Source organism: Amblyomma americanum, chromosome 10, assembly GCF_052857255.1.
Source record: "Amblyomma americanum isolate KBUSLIRL-KWMA chromosome 10, ASM5285725v1, whole genome shotgun sequence".
NCBI lineage: Eukaryota > Metazoa > Arthropoda > Arachnida > Ixodida > Ixodidae > Amblyomma > Amblyomma americanum.
The window spans coordinates 134,991,354-135,010,686 of record NC_135506.1 but is presented as its reverse complement, the minus strand read 5'-3'; the positions used below and the strand labels follow the sequence as shown (position 1 = coordinate 135,010,686).

General features: G+C 47.1%; 1 protein-coding gene across 1 annotated transcript in view; it reads left to right on the top strand.

Annotated features, from left to right (window-relative positions):
* The window catches only part of LOC144106446 (muscle calcium channel subunit alpha-1-like), a 605,267-nt gene that overhangs the window by 466,934 nt on the left and 119,000 nt on the right, over window positions 1–19,333 (top strand). The window contains exons 23-27 of the mRNA XM_077639259.1: window positions 9,905–9,964; window positions 11,547–11,653; window positions 14,460–14,547; window positions 15,433–15,540; window positions 17,900–17,952. Coding sequence (XP_077495385.1) covers window positions 9,905–9,964; window positions 11,547–11,653; window positions 14,460–14,547; window positions 15,433–15,540; window positions 17,900–17,952 — 416 coding nt within the window. The remainder of the gene's footprint in view (window positions 1–9,904; window positions 9,965–11,546; window positions 11,654–14,459; window positions 14,548–15,432; window positions 15,541–17,899; window positions 17,953–19,333) is intronic.

The window sequence follows — 19,333 nt, the reverse complement described above, 5'->3', positions numbered from 1 at the left end:
CCACATGCTGCCGCTGATATCTGAATCGAGGACCTCGTCGTGTCGTGTATGATTCCTTACTGATACTGATTCTTCCGGCGGCATGTGGTTCTTTTAATATGCCTTGTGTTGAATTACTTTTCACGCAGAAAATAATCACGCCGAAAATTTCACGCTGTGACCAACAACGTCGTTTTATTCACGGTTGACTTATTTCATAAGACGTCTTGGAGTATTTTTTTATTTACATTTACTGCCTGCGGCATTTTCGAAGCCCTTTCCATCAACGCTGGCACAGCAGGAGTGGTCCCTGTTTCACAGCCGTCGGAGCATCACGCCCGAAGCGTGAAAGAGCAATGCACGGAGGTCACTGCTGCGTTGTCTTTTATGAGCATTTTGAGTCAGGTACAGACCTGAGGTTGCTTTCACAGTGAGCTCAAGGGGCTATGCAGAGGAAATAAAGCGAAATTGCCGAGCTGATATTGATAATCACTGCTGAAACTTCTGTTCGAGCGCAGCCGTTAAAGAAACGCACAGGAACAAGCGTCTTGCCACTGGAAAAGCAGCTACGATAAGATTTCACAACAAATATGATGACGTCTGTGCAATGTCACAAGAAACGACACACATGGCTTGAAATTCTCGCTCGTCCCGTAACCCGTCAGGTTACTTTGCGTACCGTGGTGCCAGTAGCATTTCGGAGCGAAAGCTCCAATTCTCACTTACAAACCTTCAAGGTCATGTTACGGCGCAGATATGACCTTGAAGCGGCCTTAACTGATAAAAAAATAAAAGAAAATTTCAGTTTAGGTTGAAATCAAACCCGGGCCTCCGGCATACGTGATGAGAACCACGACTGTTCGACTCTTTGAAGTGAATGAAGGCGCGTATGCTTAATGCACAGATGTCTAAGAAACGTATCTTCGGGACATTTACTGAGGCGTTCATGATTAATTTAATTATGAGCGTGTAAATTACAGATATCCCGAATAAGCGAGTAGCGAAGTACGTTCTTGTGAATTTCCTTGATGCATGGCGTGCAGTCAAAGCGCCGTCATGCGCCGCCAACTAAACCCCAACACACAATTTCCGGCGATGGTCCAGCAGATGGCGCGCGTCCAGTGAATGCACAAATGTCTGAGAAACGTATCTTCGAATTTTATACTGAAGGTTCATGGATGTATTTAATTATAAGCGTGCAATTTACAGATGTTCCATTTAAGCGAGTAGTGAAGTTTTCCGGCACGCACTCAACGTTACAGATGCCAAGCCGCGTCTAGAAGCTGGATACGCCACAGCCTTCGCTCTGTACCCAGGTTCAAGAGTAGTTAAACCACAGTTCATTTTTGTGGGCAGGTTTTGCTTCCGGCCTTGGCAGAAAGCGAGCTGTCTCACACAACACTTCATCACTCAAGTTGAAACATCGAAGTTCTCGCCGTTAGTTCGTCTACACTTAGAAATAGAATGTGTGCCTTCGTATCATCTAATTTAAATGTCGCAGCTTAGAGGACAGGGGGATGGAATACAGTCGTGGCACCAAGATTTAAATTAGCAGCATGTATCAAGAACCCAAACTAAGGAACTTTTACCTCTCCCGTTAGCATGCAAGCTGGCTGGATCAATAGTCACACTGTTCGAGGACTCAGCCTATAGCTCCAAAAAGATTAGATGAACGCTCTTCCACACTGTTGCGGCGTCACGCTACACTTGGCCTGCCGATGGCAAAGTGACAAAGCGCCGGGAGGATGCTCAGCTCACCATCTGTGCCGCCATCTTGGTACAGGGCCGAGAATGCTTGCACGAACGCGTTTACGTTCAGCTCAGTTGTATTTTGTTAAAGACCCCTTTATGCCGGGAGTATTGGGTACTGATTGGAACTTTATTGAAGTGAGCTAATAAAGATGGATGATTTAATTTATTTCATCCTTAAAGGCCCGAGGGCATTACACATGAAAGTGGTTACAACTGGTTTTGTGTAAAAGCACGCGTTATGATAACATAGGCACAATGAACGCAACACTGCAACTGTAAACCCTGAAAAATAAAAGGATCAAGTGATTACAAATAAGTTATAATAATAATAATAATAACTTGTTTATTTCCATCAGTGATGGGGGAGACTGCGGATAAAAGCAGCTTGACAACAAGCGACTTGACTGAAGCCCGCAGCCTCCCTACAAAGCAGACAGCGATAGGACAACAACAAAAAAAACAAAACAAAAAACTCGCAGAAAGCACAATATTCAAAATTAATGCACGCACACTTGATAGTCACAACAGGTAAACAACAAAAGGCAAGATAACACTTTTAGTTGTTATTGTAAGCAAGGATTGTTAATGAAATGTTGGCGTAGGGTTCGTACAGAAATCGTATGCAAATCTATACCTGATTTGTGAAATGAATTTAAAAGGGTTGGCAGTGTGTATGACACTTTTTGCCTGGAATAATTTACCCGCGCAGCGACCACTTTCCACGGTTCTGTGTAACGGGTGGTGTAGGAATGTGTGTTTTTATCGAGATCTGATAATTCATGAAAAAACTTGAGATTTTCTTTCACCTCCCGTTTGAAAGCCAGACTTAACTTATAGTTATAAAGATTAAACGCGCGTATTATGTTTGCTTTCGAAAATAGCTGTGAAGTATAGGAATGATACGGTACATTAAAAAGTGCTCGAACAATTTTTTTTGAAGTATATGTATTCTTTCAAGATTTGTACGTGTCGTGGTACCCCATACCAATACAAAATAATACAAAGAAGAAAAAAAGAGTATTGTAAATAAGAAGCTTTATATTGAAAGGTAATATAGCTCTGTGTCGCGCCGTCATACCAACAACACGAGATAGCTTCCCTGACACAGATTCAATGTGCGCATCCCAAAGCATATTTTGTGTGAAGATAACTCCAAGTATTTTAACACTACTATCTATTTCGATTTTTTCGTTCTCGTAAAGAAGGGTGATTAGACTGCTGTTTATTTGCTTCGATTTCGGTCTGAAAATTACGGCTTTTGTCTTTTTGTATTAATTTGTAGCCTGTTTGCTGCGGACCATTTATGAAGGGATCTTAGAGCAGAGTTGGCTTTATTCTGAAGGCTACTAGGTTCAGGTGATGAAAAAAATATACTAGCGTCATCAGCGTATAAAATGTATTTTGCATCTCTGTAGATATGGACTAAGTCATTTATATAGACTATAAAAAGGAACGGGCCAAGAATACTGCCTTGAGGAACACCTCTGTTGATTTGTTTCAAATCTGAACGGCAGTTCTCTATTTGTACATATTGATGGCGATGATCTAGGTACGATTTTATGAGATTTTGACTGTGTCCTCGAACGCCGTAAGTCTCAAGCTTTTCAAGTAATATGGAATGATGGATGCAATCAAATGCTTTAGTGAAATCTATGTAAAGGCCGAGCACAAAATTCTTGTTGTCAAACTGCGACAGAATAAATTCTTTTTGCTCAAGTAGTGCTAATTCCGTCGATCGGCGTTTTCTAAATCCAAACTGGGCAGAGGAAATAAGATTATGCTTATCAAAAAAATTAGACATTTGCATATGTATTACCTTCTCTAATCCCTTGGATAGCACCGGTAAAATAGAAATAGGCCTGTAATTTTTGATATCGTTTACGTCACCTTTCTTAAACAGGACCGAAACTCTTGCAATCTGCATCCTCCTCGGAAAGATAGCGCTCGCCAAAGACATATTAAAGATACAAGTGAGATATGGAGAAAGAATATCGAGCACATATTTGATTGGCCGGACCTGCATGCCTTCTACGTCGCAACTTGAGCTATTTTTGAGTGAAAGGAAAACTGACTGTACCTCAAGTTCCGTAAAAGGGCGAAAAAAAAGTGAAAATTGATTTCTATCAGGCAGTAATGTCGAAATATCAGTCGATGCACAACTATTGGAGTAGCCCACAAAATAATCGTTAAACGTATTTGCTAGAGCAATTCCCGATATTTCTTTGCCACCAAGAAGTAGCTTTTCTACACGCGGAGATGACCTGCGACGATTCAAGAGGGCATTTAACTTCTGCCATAAAATATCAGGTTTATTCGAGCAGCTGTCAAATTCGGCATGAAAATAGAATTTCCTATGCACTTTTAGTTTTCTGTTCAGTTTGTTTCTAAATGATTTATATTCCTTTAATACGCATGGATCCTTGGTCTTAATAAACTTGTGGTAGAGTATCGTTGTGTCCCGAGGTTGATGCCTTAATGGATAGGGGTGGTTGCCAGATGGGGATGGCGCTTATAATGGAGAATGATGTCTCGAGAGTGGAATGGACATATGGTCCAACGCTGCGAGAAGGTGCGGTGTAATCATCATAGGGCAAGAGACCAAGGCGGCACCACGTGCAAGCAGGTGACCAGTACGACCGCGTCTGAAACGTCAGGAGAGCGGTGAGCATTGTGCGGCGACCGGTGTCGTGCCCCCTGTGGACCGGTTGCTCTGCTGCGTATCGTTGAGTCCCGTGGCTGATGCCGTGATGGATAGGGCTGGTCCCCAGATAGGGATGGCGCTTATCATGGAAAATGATGTCTCGAGCATGGAACGGATGGCTTATGGTGCAACGTTCCGGGCAGGTGCGGTGTAATCTTCGGAGGGCGGGAGATAAAGGCGGCACAACTTACAAGCAGGTGACCAGTACGACCGCACCTGAAACGTCAGTTCTGCGGTGAGCACTGTGCGGCGACCGGTGTCGTGCCCCGTGTGGACCGGGTGGCTCTGCTGGGTAGCGTTGGATAACGTGATTAATGACAAAATGGATAGGTGTGGTTTTAAGATGGGGACCGCGCTCATCATGGAGAATATCTCGAGCGTGGATTGGACGGCTTATGGTCGAACGTTCCGGGCAGGTGCGGTTTAATCTTCAGAGGGCGGGAGACCAAGGCGGCACCACATGCAAGCAGGTGACGAGTACGACCGCAACTGAAACGTCAGGAGTGCGGTGAGCATTGTGTGGCGACCGGTGTCGTGCACCGTGTGGACCGGGTGGATCTGCTGCGTATCGTTGGGTCCCGTGGTTAATGCTGTAATGGATAGCGGTGGTTGCCAGATGGGGACGGCGCTTATCATGGAGAATGATATCTCGAGCGTGGAATGAACGTCATATGGTCCAGCGTTGCGGGCAGATGCGGTGTATTATTCGGAGGGTGGGAGATCAAGGCGGCACCACGTGCAAATAGGTGACCAGTACGACCGCACCTGGAACGTCAGAAGAGCGGTGAGCATTGTGTGGCGAGCGGTGTCGTGCCCCGTGTGGACCGGGTGGCTCTGCTGCGTATCGTTGGGTCCCGTGGTTGATGCCCTAATGGATAGGGGTGGTCGCCAGATGACGACGGCGCTTATCATGGAGAATAATGTCTCGAGCGTGGAATAGACGGCATATGGTACAACGTTCTGGGCAGGTGCGGTGTAATCTTCGGAGTGCAGGATATCAAGGCGGCACTACGTGCAAGCAGGTGCCCAGTACGACCGCACCTGAAATGTCGAGTGCGGTGAGCACTGTGTAGCGACCGATGTCATGCCCCGTGTCGACTGGGTGGCTCTGCTGCGTATCGTTGGGCCCCGAGGTTGATGCCGTAATGGATAGGGTGGTTGCCAGATGGGGATGGCGCTTATAATGGAGAATGATGTCTCGAGAGTGGAATGGACGACATATGGTCCAACGTTCCGGGCAGGTGCGGTGTAATCTCTGGAGGGCGGGAGATCAAGGCGACAGCACTTGCAAGCAGGTGACCATTTGGACCTCACCTGAAACGTCAGGAGTGCGGTGAGCACTTTGCGGCGACCGGTGTCGTGCCCCGTGTGGACCGGGTGGCCCTTCTGGGTAACGTTCGGTTGTGGTTGATGCCGTAATGGATAGGGGTGGTTCAGCAAGGCGGAAATTTGGGCGAGTTGGTAAGTGTTCATTTTCGCTATCAGCGCAACACGAACAGGACACAAGACGAAGGACTAGCACAAACCAGCGCCTGTTTGTGCTAGTCCTTCGTATTGTGTCTCGTTCGTGTTGCGCTGAGAGCGAAAATAGGGGTGGTTGCCAGATGGGGACAGCGATCATGGAGAATGTCTAGAGCGTCGAATGGACGGCATATGGTCCAACGTTCCGGGCTGGTGCGGTGTAATCTTCGGAGGGCTGGAAATCAAGGCGGCACCACGTGCAAGCAGTTGACCAGTACGGGCGCGCCTGAAACGTCAAGAGTGCGTTGAGCATTGTGCGGCGACCGGTGTCGTGCCCCGTGTGGACCGGTTCCTCTGCTGCGTATCGTTGGGTCCCGTGGCTTATGCCGTAATGGATAGGGCTGATCGCCAAATTGGGACTGCGCTTATCATGGAGAATGATGTCTCGAGCGTGGAATTAACGGCATATGGTCCAACGTTTCGGGCAGGTGCGGTGTAATCTTCGGAGGGCGGGAGATAAAGGCGGCACAACTTACAAGGAGGTGACCAGTACGACCGCGCCTGAAACGTCAGGAGTGCGGTGAGGATTGTGCGGCGACCGGTGTCGTGGTCCGTGTGGACCGGGTGGATCTGCTGCGTATCGTTGGGTCCCGTGGCTGATGCCGTAATGAATAGGGTTGGTCGCCAGATGGGGACGGCGCTTATCATGGAGGACGATGTCTCGAGCGTGGAGCGGACGGCTTATGGTCCAACGTTCCGGGCAGGTGCGGTGTAATCTTCACAGGGCGGGAGGTCAAGGCGGCACCACGTGCAAGCAGGTGACCAGTACGACCGCACCTGAAACGTCAGAAGTGCGGTGAGCATTGTGTGGCGACCGGTGTCGGGCCCCGTGTGGACCGGGTGGCTCTGCTGCGTATCGTTGGGTCCCGTGGTTGACGCCGTAATGGATAGGGGTGGTAGCCAGATGGGGACGGTGCTTATCATGGAGAATGATGTCTCGAGCGTGGAATGATCGGCATATGGTCCAACGTTCCGGGCAGGTGCAGTGTAATCTTCGGAGGGCGGGAGATCAAGGCAGCCCCACATGCAAGCAGGTGACCAGTACGACCGCACCTGAACCGTCAGAAGTGTGGAGAGCATTGTGTGGCGATCGGTGTCGTGCCCCGTGTAGACCGGGTGGCTCTGCTGCGTATCGTTGGGTCCCGTGGTTGATGCCGTAATGGATAGCGGTGGTCGCCAGATGGGGATGGCGCTTATCATGGAGAATGATGTCTCGAGCGTGGATTCAACGGCATATGGTCCAACGTTCCGGCCAGGTGCGGTGTAATCTTCGGAGGGCAGGAGATCAAGGCGGCACCACGTGCAAGTAGGTGACCAGTACGACCACACCTGAAACGTCAGGAGTGCGGTGAGGATTGTGCGGCGACCGGTGTCGTGCCCCGTGTGGACCGGGTGGCTCTGCTGCGTATCGTTGGGTCCCGTGGTTAATGCCGTAATGGATAGGGGTGGTTGCAACTTGGGGACGGCGCTTATCATGGAGAATGATGTCTCGAGCGTGGAAGGAACGGCATATGGTCCAATGTTCGGGGAGATGCGGTTTATTCTTCGGAGGGCGGGAGATCATGGCGGCACCACGTGCAAATAGGTGACCAGTACGACCGCGCCTGAAACGTCAAGAGTGCGGTGAGCATTGTGCGGCGACCGGTGCCGTGCCCCGTCTGGACCGGGTGGCCTTGCTGGGTAGCGTTTGGTCCCGTGGTTGATGCCGTAATGGATAGGGGTGGTTGCCAGATGGGGACGGCGCTTATCATGGAGAATGATGTCTCGAGCGTAGAATGGGCGGCATATGGTCCAACGTTCCTGGCAGGTGCGGTGTAATCTTCAGGGGGCGGGAGATCAAGGTGGCACCGCGTGCAAGCAGGTGACCAGTACGACCGCACCTGAAACGTCAGGAGTGCGGTGAGCATTGTGTGGCGACCGGTGTTGTGCCGCGTGTGGACCGGGTGGCTCTGCTGCGTATCGTTGGGTCCCGTGGTTAGTGCCGTAATGAATAGGGGTGGTTGCCAGATGGGGACGGCGTTTACCATAGAGAATGATGTCTCGAGCGTGGAATGGGCGGCATATGGTGCAACGTTCCGGGCAGATGCGGTGTAATATTCGGAGGGCGGGAGATCAAGGCGGCACCATGTACGACCGCACCTGGAACGTCAGGAGTGCTGTCAGCATTGTGCGGCGACCGGTGTCATGCCCGGTTAGCATTTAGCATTGAAGGTGATCATTGAATGTAGCATTGAAGGTGATCGGTAACACGATAATGAAAAGAATGAAGCTATGTTGACGATGTCACCTGAGGTTGATGAAACGTCACGGAAGCGCTTCAAAAATTCCAGACAAGTCTGGCCGCGTCTGTCGTCAGAAATGAAGCGATTAAAGCCTGTGCCGGGAACTTTGAACATAAACAAATAAACATTACAAGTCTTCGAGCAAACCTGGACCTTCACAGTGTCATATTCGTGTTTTACAGTGACAGCTGTCTATGGGACGCTTACCGGTTCCGCGCGGCGTCGCTGTAACCATGCAACGCTGAGTGATGTGCATTCAGCGATGTCACGGATGCCTTCACTAAACCGCGTCCAGCCGAACGGTTCAGCACAATGACATCATGAAAGGCAGGATTGTGGGCTCACGTGTAGTCTACCAGAGATTAGGGAAATATTTATAGTATTGTATTATTTGTCGTATATAACGTCCGAAAGCTGTGCACGGACAACAAGACATGCCGTAGCAAAACGCTCCGAAATAGTCCGGATTGCTTAGGCGAGTATTTTTTAACTGTGCATTCCATTTTCAACTTCGTTTAGCTGTGAGGTCAATCGCGACGCAAGCAACAATGTGTGGGGTAGCAGACGGTCAATAAAAGAGACAGCCGGTCTCGTGCGGTGCTGTAGGTTTGTACTCCCCTTGCGTAAGCATCTATCTCGAATGCGCCACACGGGCATGCTCCACCAATCCGACTTTTTCACACTGCCTCTCCTTCTACTGGGCATGCGCTGATCAATATAGGGACAGGCGCATACAATAAAATTCAATGTTTATTCCACATCTCAGAGATGTTTGGGCAAAAAGCCAGGAGGCTTGTCTACAACAGAAGGCGGCCGCTGTCAAGCAGACATTTAAAATTTCTCGGGCGCAGTTGGCGTCTCGTGAAACCGGATCGTGCCTGCATCTCCTACGTACGTTTGTTTTCAACCTGCAGAAGACGAATTTCGCCACTCCTCAGAGGGCGCTACAAAAAAGAATACTCGCCGCGCAACCGGAGCCCAGTTTCCTTGCCGAGACTGGATTGCACCTATAAAGCTCGTCAGACGCGTCATGTTTCAGCAATCCGTGGTCGGCGTCGGTCCGCAATTGCGACATGCACGTGGCACGCGTTCTATCAAGTGGCATCATGCACGCGTTTTTGTCCCGACCGACGTGACATCTTCTCTAACGGCCACCGTCACTGGGAGCTGCCACGAATGGCAGCGGACGAAGTGAATGGAAACTGAAATGGATCTTTATAAAATACTGCCGCCAGCACCCTTCAATGTGCACTCACGTCGCCCACCATATGGGCACCGTAGTATTTCGACATATGATTAGTGAATAAATAATTTCATAACCACCATTACAATCAGCTTCCGCTGAATCTATCGTTGCGTAATGGTAGCCGTCCTGCGAAGTTTTTCTTGTAAATATGTCACACATTTAGCAGGATGCGTTTGCTTGCCTCCACGAAAAGCTTGTAGCTATTACAGAAACGGTAAAAAAATTACGCATTCGCTTTCGCTTTTCTTAACGGTTTGATTTATAATCTCTTGGCTACCGTCTATCATTTCAAATAAGGTTTATATCGGTCTTGGCCACATTCTTCTCTTTTTTTTTCTTTGAGCCCGTGCTCTTAAGCATATGCTAGATTGGTTATTGCAGTTACCTTCAACTATACTAATCACCTGCACACTTTTTTTCCAGATCTTGAATTACTTTGACTACTTTTTTACGACTGTTTTTACCATCGAGATCACGCTCAAGGTGAGTACTGCTCAAAATCGTTTAGCGAGACCAAATGTATCATTGATGCCGCAGAAGAGAGGCCCTGCAGCAAGAAAAGCTCTAGGCGACGTGCAACGAGCTGGTGGGTTACGCACTCTTTTCATCATATTTGATTCGTGCGCTGCAGGGCCAAAAAGAAACTGTAAACCGTTAGGCCAGGCTGCGATACCTTTGGCATCTACCTTTAAAAAAATTCAGACTCTCTGTACACCTTCCGCAGACTTTTGTCAATGAAGTAGATAGACTTTCTGTAGACAAGCCGTATAGACAGTCTATAGACAACCTATAGATTCATGGCCCTACATTTTTAGTAAACTGGCTATGGGTAGTCTATAGATTATGAATTGACGAAAGGAAATAGCGATATAAAGGAAATAGTCTGTAAGAAGTTTATCTGCAGACCTCAGAGCAGCAGAGGCGCTCTGTTTCGTTTCCTTAACACACCGCCTTAGTACCGCTTTAGTCTCCAGCTGGATCGATGAACGCTATATTGCTACTAGAAAAAAAATTAGGGTCCCGGCCAGTGCCACACAGTTCATCAGACCAGGAGGTTGGAGGTTTGGGCGAGTTGACTGCGAATCATGCTGATGCCTAGAACAGCGCGATAGCACAAATACATGCGAAAGGAAGGCAGAGGATGGGCTCCGACTCTGAATATTTACTGAAAGAACAACCCATAAATCAGTCTAAACACTGATACTTATTGGCAGCAGAAGCAAATAATTTGTAGAAAACGTGTGCACTCCTTGTGCCTTTTCGGGGGAGTATTGGTAGCGATAATATCGCGGTCCCACTTTCCATGACGCCCGCCTAAAGAATTAGAATACTGCAAGATTTTTCTCTGTACTTCCTCAGAAGAATTTGTCTGAATTTTGTAGCACTGCTTTCTTCGAATTCTTATTCTTGCTCTTAGTTAAATTCTTTTAAATTCTCTATGTTTGGATGCCTGTGTTAACGATAAATTTCTCCTACCCATATTGCATCTTTACCACATTGCTCTTTTAAATTGTTTAATTCATTATTATCTTGTTCAAAAAATATGAAATTAATTCTTAAGTTTCGGCAGCGAATGTACAAGTTCCTGAATAAAGGAATTAAAATCGCACTTAATAATGAAGTACAACTGCCTGCTACAAAGCTGGCACAAAGACAACTGCCCGAACAGGTTCCAGCCGGAGTAAAGAGCAGTTTTAAAGCGGAGACTTGGGCAAACTGGTACATCGCATTTAAGAAGGAAAAACAGTTACCTGTATAAGTAACGATCGGCACTTTCGCGCCATAACAAAAAGTTCAAACAGGTGATTTTTTGGTCTTCCTCTACGTCAACAACCGAGAATTGGTGTTTCATCTAAGTCCTCTATTGGCAGTGGCGTGCGGACTCTGCTCTTTGTCGTATGCCGTTTTGATTTCCTGTTCGGTCTTTTTGTCAACTTTATAGAGAGCGCCATGTTATAAGTATCTGCTGTGCATGATAAGGTACGCTATAGCCGGACTTCGGAGCTGCAAGTAGAGCGGCCAAACTGAGCCATTTCTGTCTCCATCCCGCAACCCTCTTGCGCAGGTGATAGCGTACGGTGTGATTCTGCACAAAGGGTCCTTCTGCAGGAGTTACTTCAACCTCCTCGATGTCCTCGTCGTCTGCGTATCGCTCATCTCATTCGGCTTCGGGTCAGTGCACCGTTCTTGCTTGTCGCTGCACCATGCGCTAAGCTGTGCAACTGCACGCTTTACTCAAAGCAACCTTACTGCCTACGCTTCTCAGACGAGAGAGAGGAAAGGCTCTAATGGCTAGCGATCATACATAATGTTTATAAGTGTTCACTGCATCTTTTCCCACATGCATATGGAACGCTGCATATAATTCTATGTATTCCTATAGACATGGCCTGCAGCTGTTCCTAAAATCTGAGATGTAGGCAGTTCTATAGGACCTATAAGCTTTTCTTGGATGTTCCCAATAACTATTCCTATAGGATATGCTCTAAGTATATATTCTTATATATTCAGTACTCATTGGTGTACCTATAGCTAGGGTTAAGGTACTTCTAAACTATAAAAACCTGTTCGTATTTATCCGCGAGGAAGATATGGCCAACTAGCAGGTGAGGGTCGCCAATTGAAACCCAGACCTTTCAGTGGCGAAGAGGGGGTTACGGAACAATTTGCATCAAGGAAGAATGTGTGGCAATTGGAAAATAGGTCACTATGAAGCATGTCCCAGGTCATGGCATATCAGCGGCTCAAATTTGTCAGCGCCGTGCTGCAGTGCGACTGACAGGTGTCAGCCTGTGTCAACAGCAAAAGCCCCAGCCAAGGCTAGTTGCCGGCTGTCTCCACGTATAAGCATTATGTGCTGCTCAATATTCGAAGGCCGTGGCACTTTACCATCTTCCCAGTCGGGTGCTGGCTTAGTGGTAGGGCTCTTCATGTCGTACTTGATATCAAATATGTCATTGTTGCCACTGCAATGCTCATGACATGCGTGCAGACAGGCATCAGTAGGCGGTCCAATCTGCTGCTCTCGTGGGTATTTATGTTTATTACGTGTAAGCGAACCTTGACAGTGTTCACCAGCGCCACCCTCGTCCATAGCGGCGGACGTAGCTGTCCTGTATTACCGCGAGTGGGACGGGGAACGTCATCGAGTGGCGAGGGCGGAAACTGTGCGAGAACCCTCTTATGCTGCCTATGGCATCAAGACTGCCAGAACTGAGACCCTCGTCAAGCTATTAGCAGACAAGGTAAAGGAAATGAGGGGCTCGTTTGATAAACATATGAAGGAAGCTAACAGTCAGCGAAACCAAAGTGCATAGGGGATCCTTTTTGTAGTGCTGATCATTCGATTATTCTGTCGTTTAAAGAAAATTACCTTAAAGCAGCAGAAAAACAACCATGTCACCGGTGGGATCCGAACCCACGACCTCCGAATGATCAGCACTGCAAAATAAAAAAAATGCCCTATGCACTTTGGTTTCATTTCATACCTTTCAAGTGTCAATTATCTTGGTGTTCATCTCGATTCCACCATGTCCTGGAGCAGTCATTCGGCTAACATTTGTGAAAGGCTGCGCAAAATAGCTTGCCTGCTATGCTCTATTAAATCGTTATGCCCAGTTTACAAAAGAAAAATAATAGGACATGCATTAGCGTACAGTGTGCTGTGATATGGAATTAGTTCTTTTTACTTCTTCCCAGTGTTTGGCGCAACAAGGTTGATTGCCTGCAGAAATCGATAATCCGCGCTGTGATGTATGGTGTGCCAATCGCCAATTCTTTTCTTTATCTCACGTTTGCCTTCCTTCTCGTTGCTATTAAAAAAAAACTGTTTTTCTTAAATATCTGTGGAGTAAGAAATTGTGCCTCCCGTATGTTCCCGCTCGAGGACTACGTCCACGTGATCGTTTTATTTTGCCCATAGTACCGACAAGATATGGTTAATGTGTACGTGCTTCCTATGTGCCCAGTGTGTTGAACGACTTTCCTAATGATGTTTTCTCTTTAAGCAGCCTGAAAGGGGGGGTCTGTCACCTTATTTATTTATTTATTTACTTATTTATTTATTTATAAATAGGTAAATAAGGTGACAGAACACGTCTGTCGTCTTAGACAGACGTACGAAAGACGTGGTCCGTCATCTTAGATTTGTATGCTTCATTTCTAAAAAAATTGCAGTATTTTTGTTTCTCTTTCGAATTTCTCTCTCATTTTTCTTCCTGCCTATTCCTTCGTTTATGAACTTAAAGTGCCGTATGCTCTGACTTGACTCATGCTGCCGGGCACTGCCCACGAGCCGTTTGTTGTCTGGACAGGCCCGTATATGCACCATGGCAGTGCACCAATCCAGAATTTATTATTATTATTATTATAGATCTTGCAAAGGTGCAGAACGATCTTGTTCCGAAAAAATAGTACAGAGAGAATTAAACCACTAGGGTGGCCTCTACGAAACGAATTTCAGTGCTGTAAAACAGCTAATTGTCACTGATACATTTTGTTCCCCTCACCTTAATTAAAATGACAAGTTGTCCTATAGTTACGGCATTCCTCCTCGGCTACTTTGTCGTGAGTAGATGCTTGGTCTTTCTACCTTGAGCAAATGGTCCAGTGATATAATTTTTTTGCCTTTCTGCGGCTGTTTTTTGCACACCATGTCTCTTCTGTACCTTTGGAACCACTTTAGTTTTGCATGAACCTCAATACAGATTCAGTTGTACATCACTTTCGCCTTGTCTGCATTGTCACTGCCTGAGTAGCGTCAGCCTTCTCTCAAGAATTGATTGGCACCAACTCGACCAACATCGCATACCGATGAATTGAATTAAGCATGAGAGTTTTGTGAAGCTGGTGAGGTTGCTGGCGCCAGCTCGGGTCGGCACGGGGCTTCCATATTCTGCCTTCTCGTGCACGGCATGCGCGAAAAATAAGTGAGCTTGCAAGTTAGCTGCTGACGTTGCAACGCCTTGCTTACTTTCAGAGATGGGACCATCTCTGTCGTGAAGATACTCCGTGTCTGTCGTGTCCTTCGTCCACTGCGGGCCATAAATCGGGCTAAGGGTCTCAAGGTGAGAGAGCGCTTACCCTAACCCACTTGTAATGCGTCGTGGAAAAAACAGTTTACAGCACTGTCGTCTGTAGTTCAGTGGGTTCTTTTCTTTATTCCGTTCGTGACAAGCCGCTTGTCATGTCTCTCATCGCCACTGCTTCTTGCCGAGGGTGGCTGCGTGTGTGGATCGTGTGTTCTTGCCTGCCTGCCGTTTGTACTGGCGCCTTTTCGTGCATAAATATCAAACTGATGCGCTAAACTGTACGTGCTAAGCATAGGGGAAGCAGAGATAAAATTAGTTGCCACGATATAATGGCGATTAACTAGGTTTATTGCATGGTTGCATTTTGCATGCAACCCGAAATAATACATGCGAGGTTGGCAAAACATTTAATTTAGTGCAATTGTTGTTTAATTACTATCGTGCCGATCGAAGTTACAAAGAGGAGTGGATGCAGAAACGAAGAAGGTATACATGTGTCCTGGGAAGATTAATGACGATGATCAGTTACTGCGGACTCCAAGGAGCCGGGTGCAGTGGTGAAAAACGATGGAGGTGAAAGGGGGTTGAAGTTCGTGGCAGGCACTGTGTACTCCCCTTTGTGTCTTTTTTCACCGATCTTCGTGCGCTTCTTGCTAGCCAGAATGAATTCAAAATAAACATGAGCTTTGCAGCTTCACGCGTCGTTTTATTTTCCCTGAATTGTTCATAACTTCAATCAATTTTCTGCCTCCTTGGCAGGCAGCTTGGGGTCTATATGTACAACCTATTTTTTTTTCTTTCTTGTGATAACATCGTGCACTGCTGTTGCTAACCTTGAGCAAAGCATCTGAAGCAAAGAGAAGCATGCTTGCGCTGACGAGCGTTCTGGTCTGACGCCCTCTTCTTCCCTCCGCCACGTAGCACGTAGTGCAGTGTGTCATCGTGGCCGTGAAGACGATCGGCAACATCATGTTGGTGACGTTCCTGCTCAACTTCATGTTCGCCGTCATCGGCGTCCAGCTCTTCAAGGTAACCACCACTTACACTGTCCCGCCACTCCATTACAAAGGTGGTATATGGACTCTGCTGCCTTCCGAAGATATTTCCTTTTGTTCATATATAGTCTATACACAAAAGTCGGCTAAAATTGTATGGCTATAAATCTAGAAGCCGTCTATAGACTGTCTATAAAGATTTGTCTACAGAAGTCAGTAGACTTCATAGACAAAAGTCTAGAGCAGCCTATATACTGTCCAAAGAAAGTTTTGTATGGACTGCGCCAAAAACTCTCACTACTTCCTACACGCAAACGTTGTCGCTCATACCTGGCAGCAGAGGCACTTCATAAGGTGTTTTCTTGATGGTTTTGAAGATCAAGTATGCCTTTGTGAAACACATGGTAGCCGTATACGCAGACTATGAACGCATGGTTCTCGTAATTTTATCTGAGTGGTTGTCAGGTGATTGGGCCGCGGGCAAGAAAGAGCGGATCGCGAGCTCAGTCAGGAAGCCACTGGTAAAAGAATGTAGTTAAGACATTCCGGACGAGTAGCTTTTCCATCACATCGAGGATAGCGCGGAGACCGCACAGGGCAGAAAAAAATCGCGCTTGTGTAGCGCTGCATCTGTGAGTTCATCTCCGTCTCATGCTTTCCGCGCTTGTAAGTTTTAAGAAAAGTATTTGATATATTTTCCTGTGAGTGCACGCATCCTTCGAAAGTATCTGTGTGCACTTGATCACTTCTCAAATAAAAGCAGTCAACGGCGTCGGTGGTCGCTTCGATTTGTTTTTCTTTTTTACGTTTTTGTCCTCGGCCTGGCTTGCTTCGCCCAGATGCACAGCATCCTTACTCTAAGGGCATTTACAACACGGGAACCACTGAACCGTTCGAAGCAACTGTACAGCCTGTAAAAAAAGGTAAATGTTTTGTGTGATATAAAGGCAAACGTAAAATATTTGAAACTATGCGTTGCTAAGCTATCTAACTACGTTGGCACAAGAGCTACCGAAGCATGAAATATAAGCTATACAAACATGATTATGGGAGCTTCGTCAAGGCGCTCTTTTCATTCCTTAATCGCCAAACATGTACATATGCTTCGTTTAAAAAAATTCAAGTTCAGAAATTTAAATGAAAGATCACCTTTTGATGCTGACTTCGTATGCCTTGAAATTCAGAATCACCATTGATGACAACGTGGTAAACGGCGAATATGGCAAAGAAAGCAACTCAAAATTCGTAAAAGTTAAAAAGGAAGGAGCGCCGAATACCTCCGGAATTCATACGATAGGCTGTGATTTTATGGAAAATCCTGTGTATCTCTTATTTTGACACAGAGCTTTACACATGAAGCGGTTGTAACAACGTTTGTCGACAATCTGATGCGCGCTATTCTGTATCCTCTGTGGAAGTATGCGGAGACCGCCTTCCGCCCCCGCCCCCCGCACTCCCACTCCGCGGATGCAGCGTTCCCGCTCGCTAACCGCGGAGGGGTTCGTGCTCGAGGGAAACAAAGGGAGGGGACGACAAAGCGTGAACACTCACATGCTATTTATGACACTTGCAATCAATACACAGAGCGGACCAGCTAGCTACAGAACATCAGCGAGGCATTCCTCGGAAATAGAAGGCTACGTAAGAATGACTTCCGACTTACCGGCTCGGACAGGGGTGCGACTTCGGAGGTATAGGCGGCGAACGTTTGTATGCGCCGACAATGGCGGCCGGAGTTTCCCGTGCGCGCCGCATTCTTGGGGTAGAGCCATTCCCTAGCATTTGCTGGGGAAGTTGACGGGAGCGCGCGCTTGCTGCGCTCGCTTCGCTGCCTGGAACCAGAAGTCCAGCGGCAAGGCACAACGGTTATCCGAGCGCCCGCCGCGGAAGAGTGACGAGAGCGTGCGGCTGCAACCGTTCACGACGCTGGCCGGATCCCGAAGAGTCCGGTTCCGCAGAATTCCGCGTAACCTACGAGGTGGCTCTCCCGTCGCTGTTTCCCCTTCCCAAGAGGGAGACTTTCCTGCTCGCCATGCCGGCGCTGTCCTGACGCACGGTGGTCAACATGGGCCGCGTCGAAATGGAGTGGGAAACAAGTTCTCAACACCTCAAAGGAGATTCAGCGCAACACAAAACGGCGCACGCATTGAAACGGACAATACTTTCACTAGAAACGCCGGAACTCCTGCCCCCTCCCCCATCCCTCCTCAACCACCGGAACACGCTTGGTCAGCCGTCATTTTCTAAATAATTTAGCGCTAAATATTAGAAAGTTTCCTTGCTATTCCCTCGTAACAGTAAGTTCAATCGACTAATGGTACACAAATACAAAAGGATACAGCTTCCTCCTCATGTTAGTCGTAGTAATTGTTTTCTGTTTCCTCTTTTTCCAGGGAAAGTTCTTCAGATGTACCGACCGGTCTAAGCTGACACAGGCAGAATGCCGGTGAGTATTTGGTATCATAAGTTATCACGTTATTTTTTCTCCCCCAGTAAATATCTGGAGTGCACTCAAACAGCAAAATCATAGTTAGACGGAAATTAATTTTTGCGGGAGTTGTCTATCAACAGCACATCACAGATAGCCAGGAAACGGTGACGTAACCGGTGGGCGAGAATAGCAACTCTTTTTACTCTTTTTTCAAAAAATACTAATACCAAGTAAAGTGTGAAACATTTAGACTGTTCGTAATCGTCACGGACTGCATAGTCTTAGGTATGAGGACTTTGGAAAGGCATTTCGAAACAGAGGCCTCATGCATAGCCTCTGTAAGCCCCTGGGCCCATGGGAGTCCGGTGCAACGACAGTTGCTGGCGCATGACAAGAGAACTCCAAGAAATGAGTGCCTCTCAGACGATGATGGCTGCATTTGTGCAACGGAATGCAGAGAAGTAACCAGGCACCCGTCGTCTGCTTCTTTTGACTGCATGCACCACCACCGCCCCTCAGTCACAGCCGGACATGCCAAGGCACCGAGAGCACCGCCGTGCCAGTAGCAATGTATACAAGGCTGCACTGCGGAGTGGCTGGAGTGATTCGTGCGCGCGCTGATAAGCTGCGTTCTCCAGCGGTGTCTTACGCAAGAATGCAGTGTTTTTTTTAATTTCTGTATTGAGCCCTACAGGTCCGAAAGGGCATTGTCTAAGGGGGTAACAATATCAAATAAAATGAGATTAAGAAAAGAAAAAACAGTATGCAGTGCACAATGTCAAAAGCATAAATGGAATATTCCTAAAAATTAAGAGAAATATGCATGGTCACTACGGGAAAAAGTACATACATATGCATAAAAAATATGCAATGGAATACGTACAAAACGGGAGGATATCACAGAAAGCAGTCGGACAAGCCGGGGCATGATTCTAGCGAAACAGCGTGCGAAAAACGGCACAGAGGCTAGGACAGACAGGCACAAGCACTAACCACTGATGATTTATTGAAGAAAATTCATGAAGATTTACTCAAAATTTTTCACACTAGCTTTCCTGGTTAGTTCAGTTGGTGGAGCGACTGCCCCAGTGTGGCGATGGTCCTGGATTTGAATCCCAGACCAGGATGTATTTTTTTTCAATTCTGAAGTTTCTGTGGAAGCTGTAAGTTTTCCTTTCTAGCACTATTACAGCGCTTGGGTGGACGTAAATAACTGATTACTCTCTCATTACCAAATATTTATTGCAGTGCCCGCGATAAATACCGGGAGACTCATTCACATAAGAAGGAGAGAAAGGCAAGGATAATTTCATATGGCACTTCTTGTCATTAGTCTTCAAGATGGTGCTTACAGATGTTGCGCCTTTCGTTTCAGTGACGTATAGGTTCGTATTTC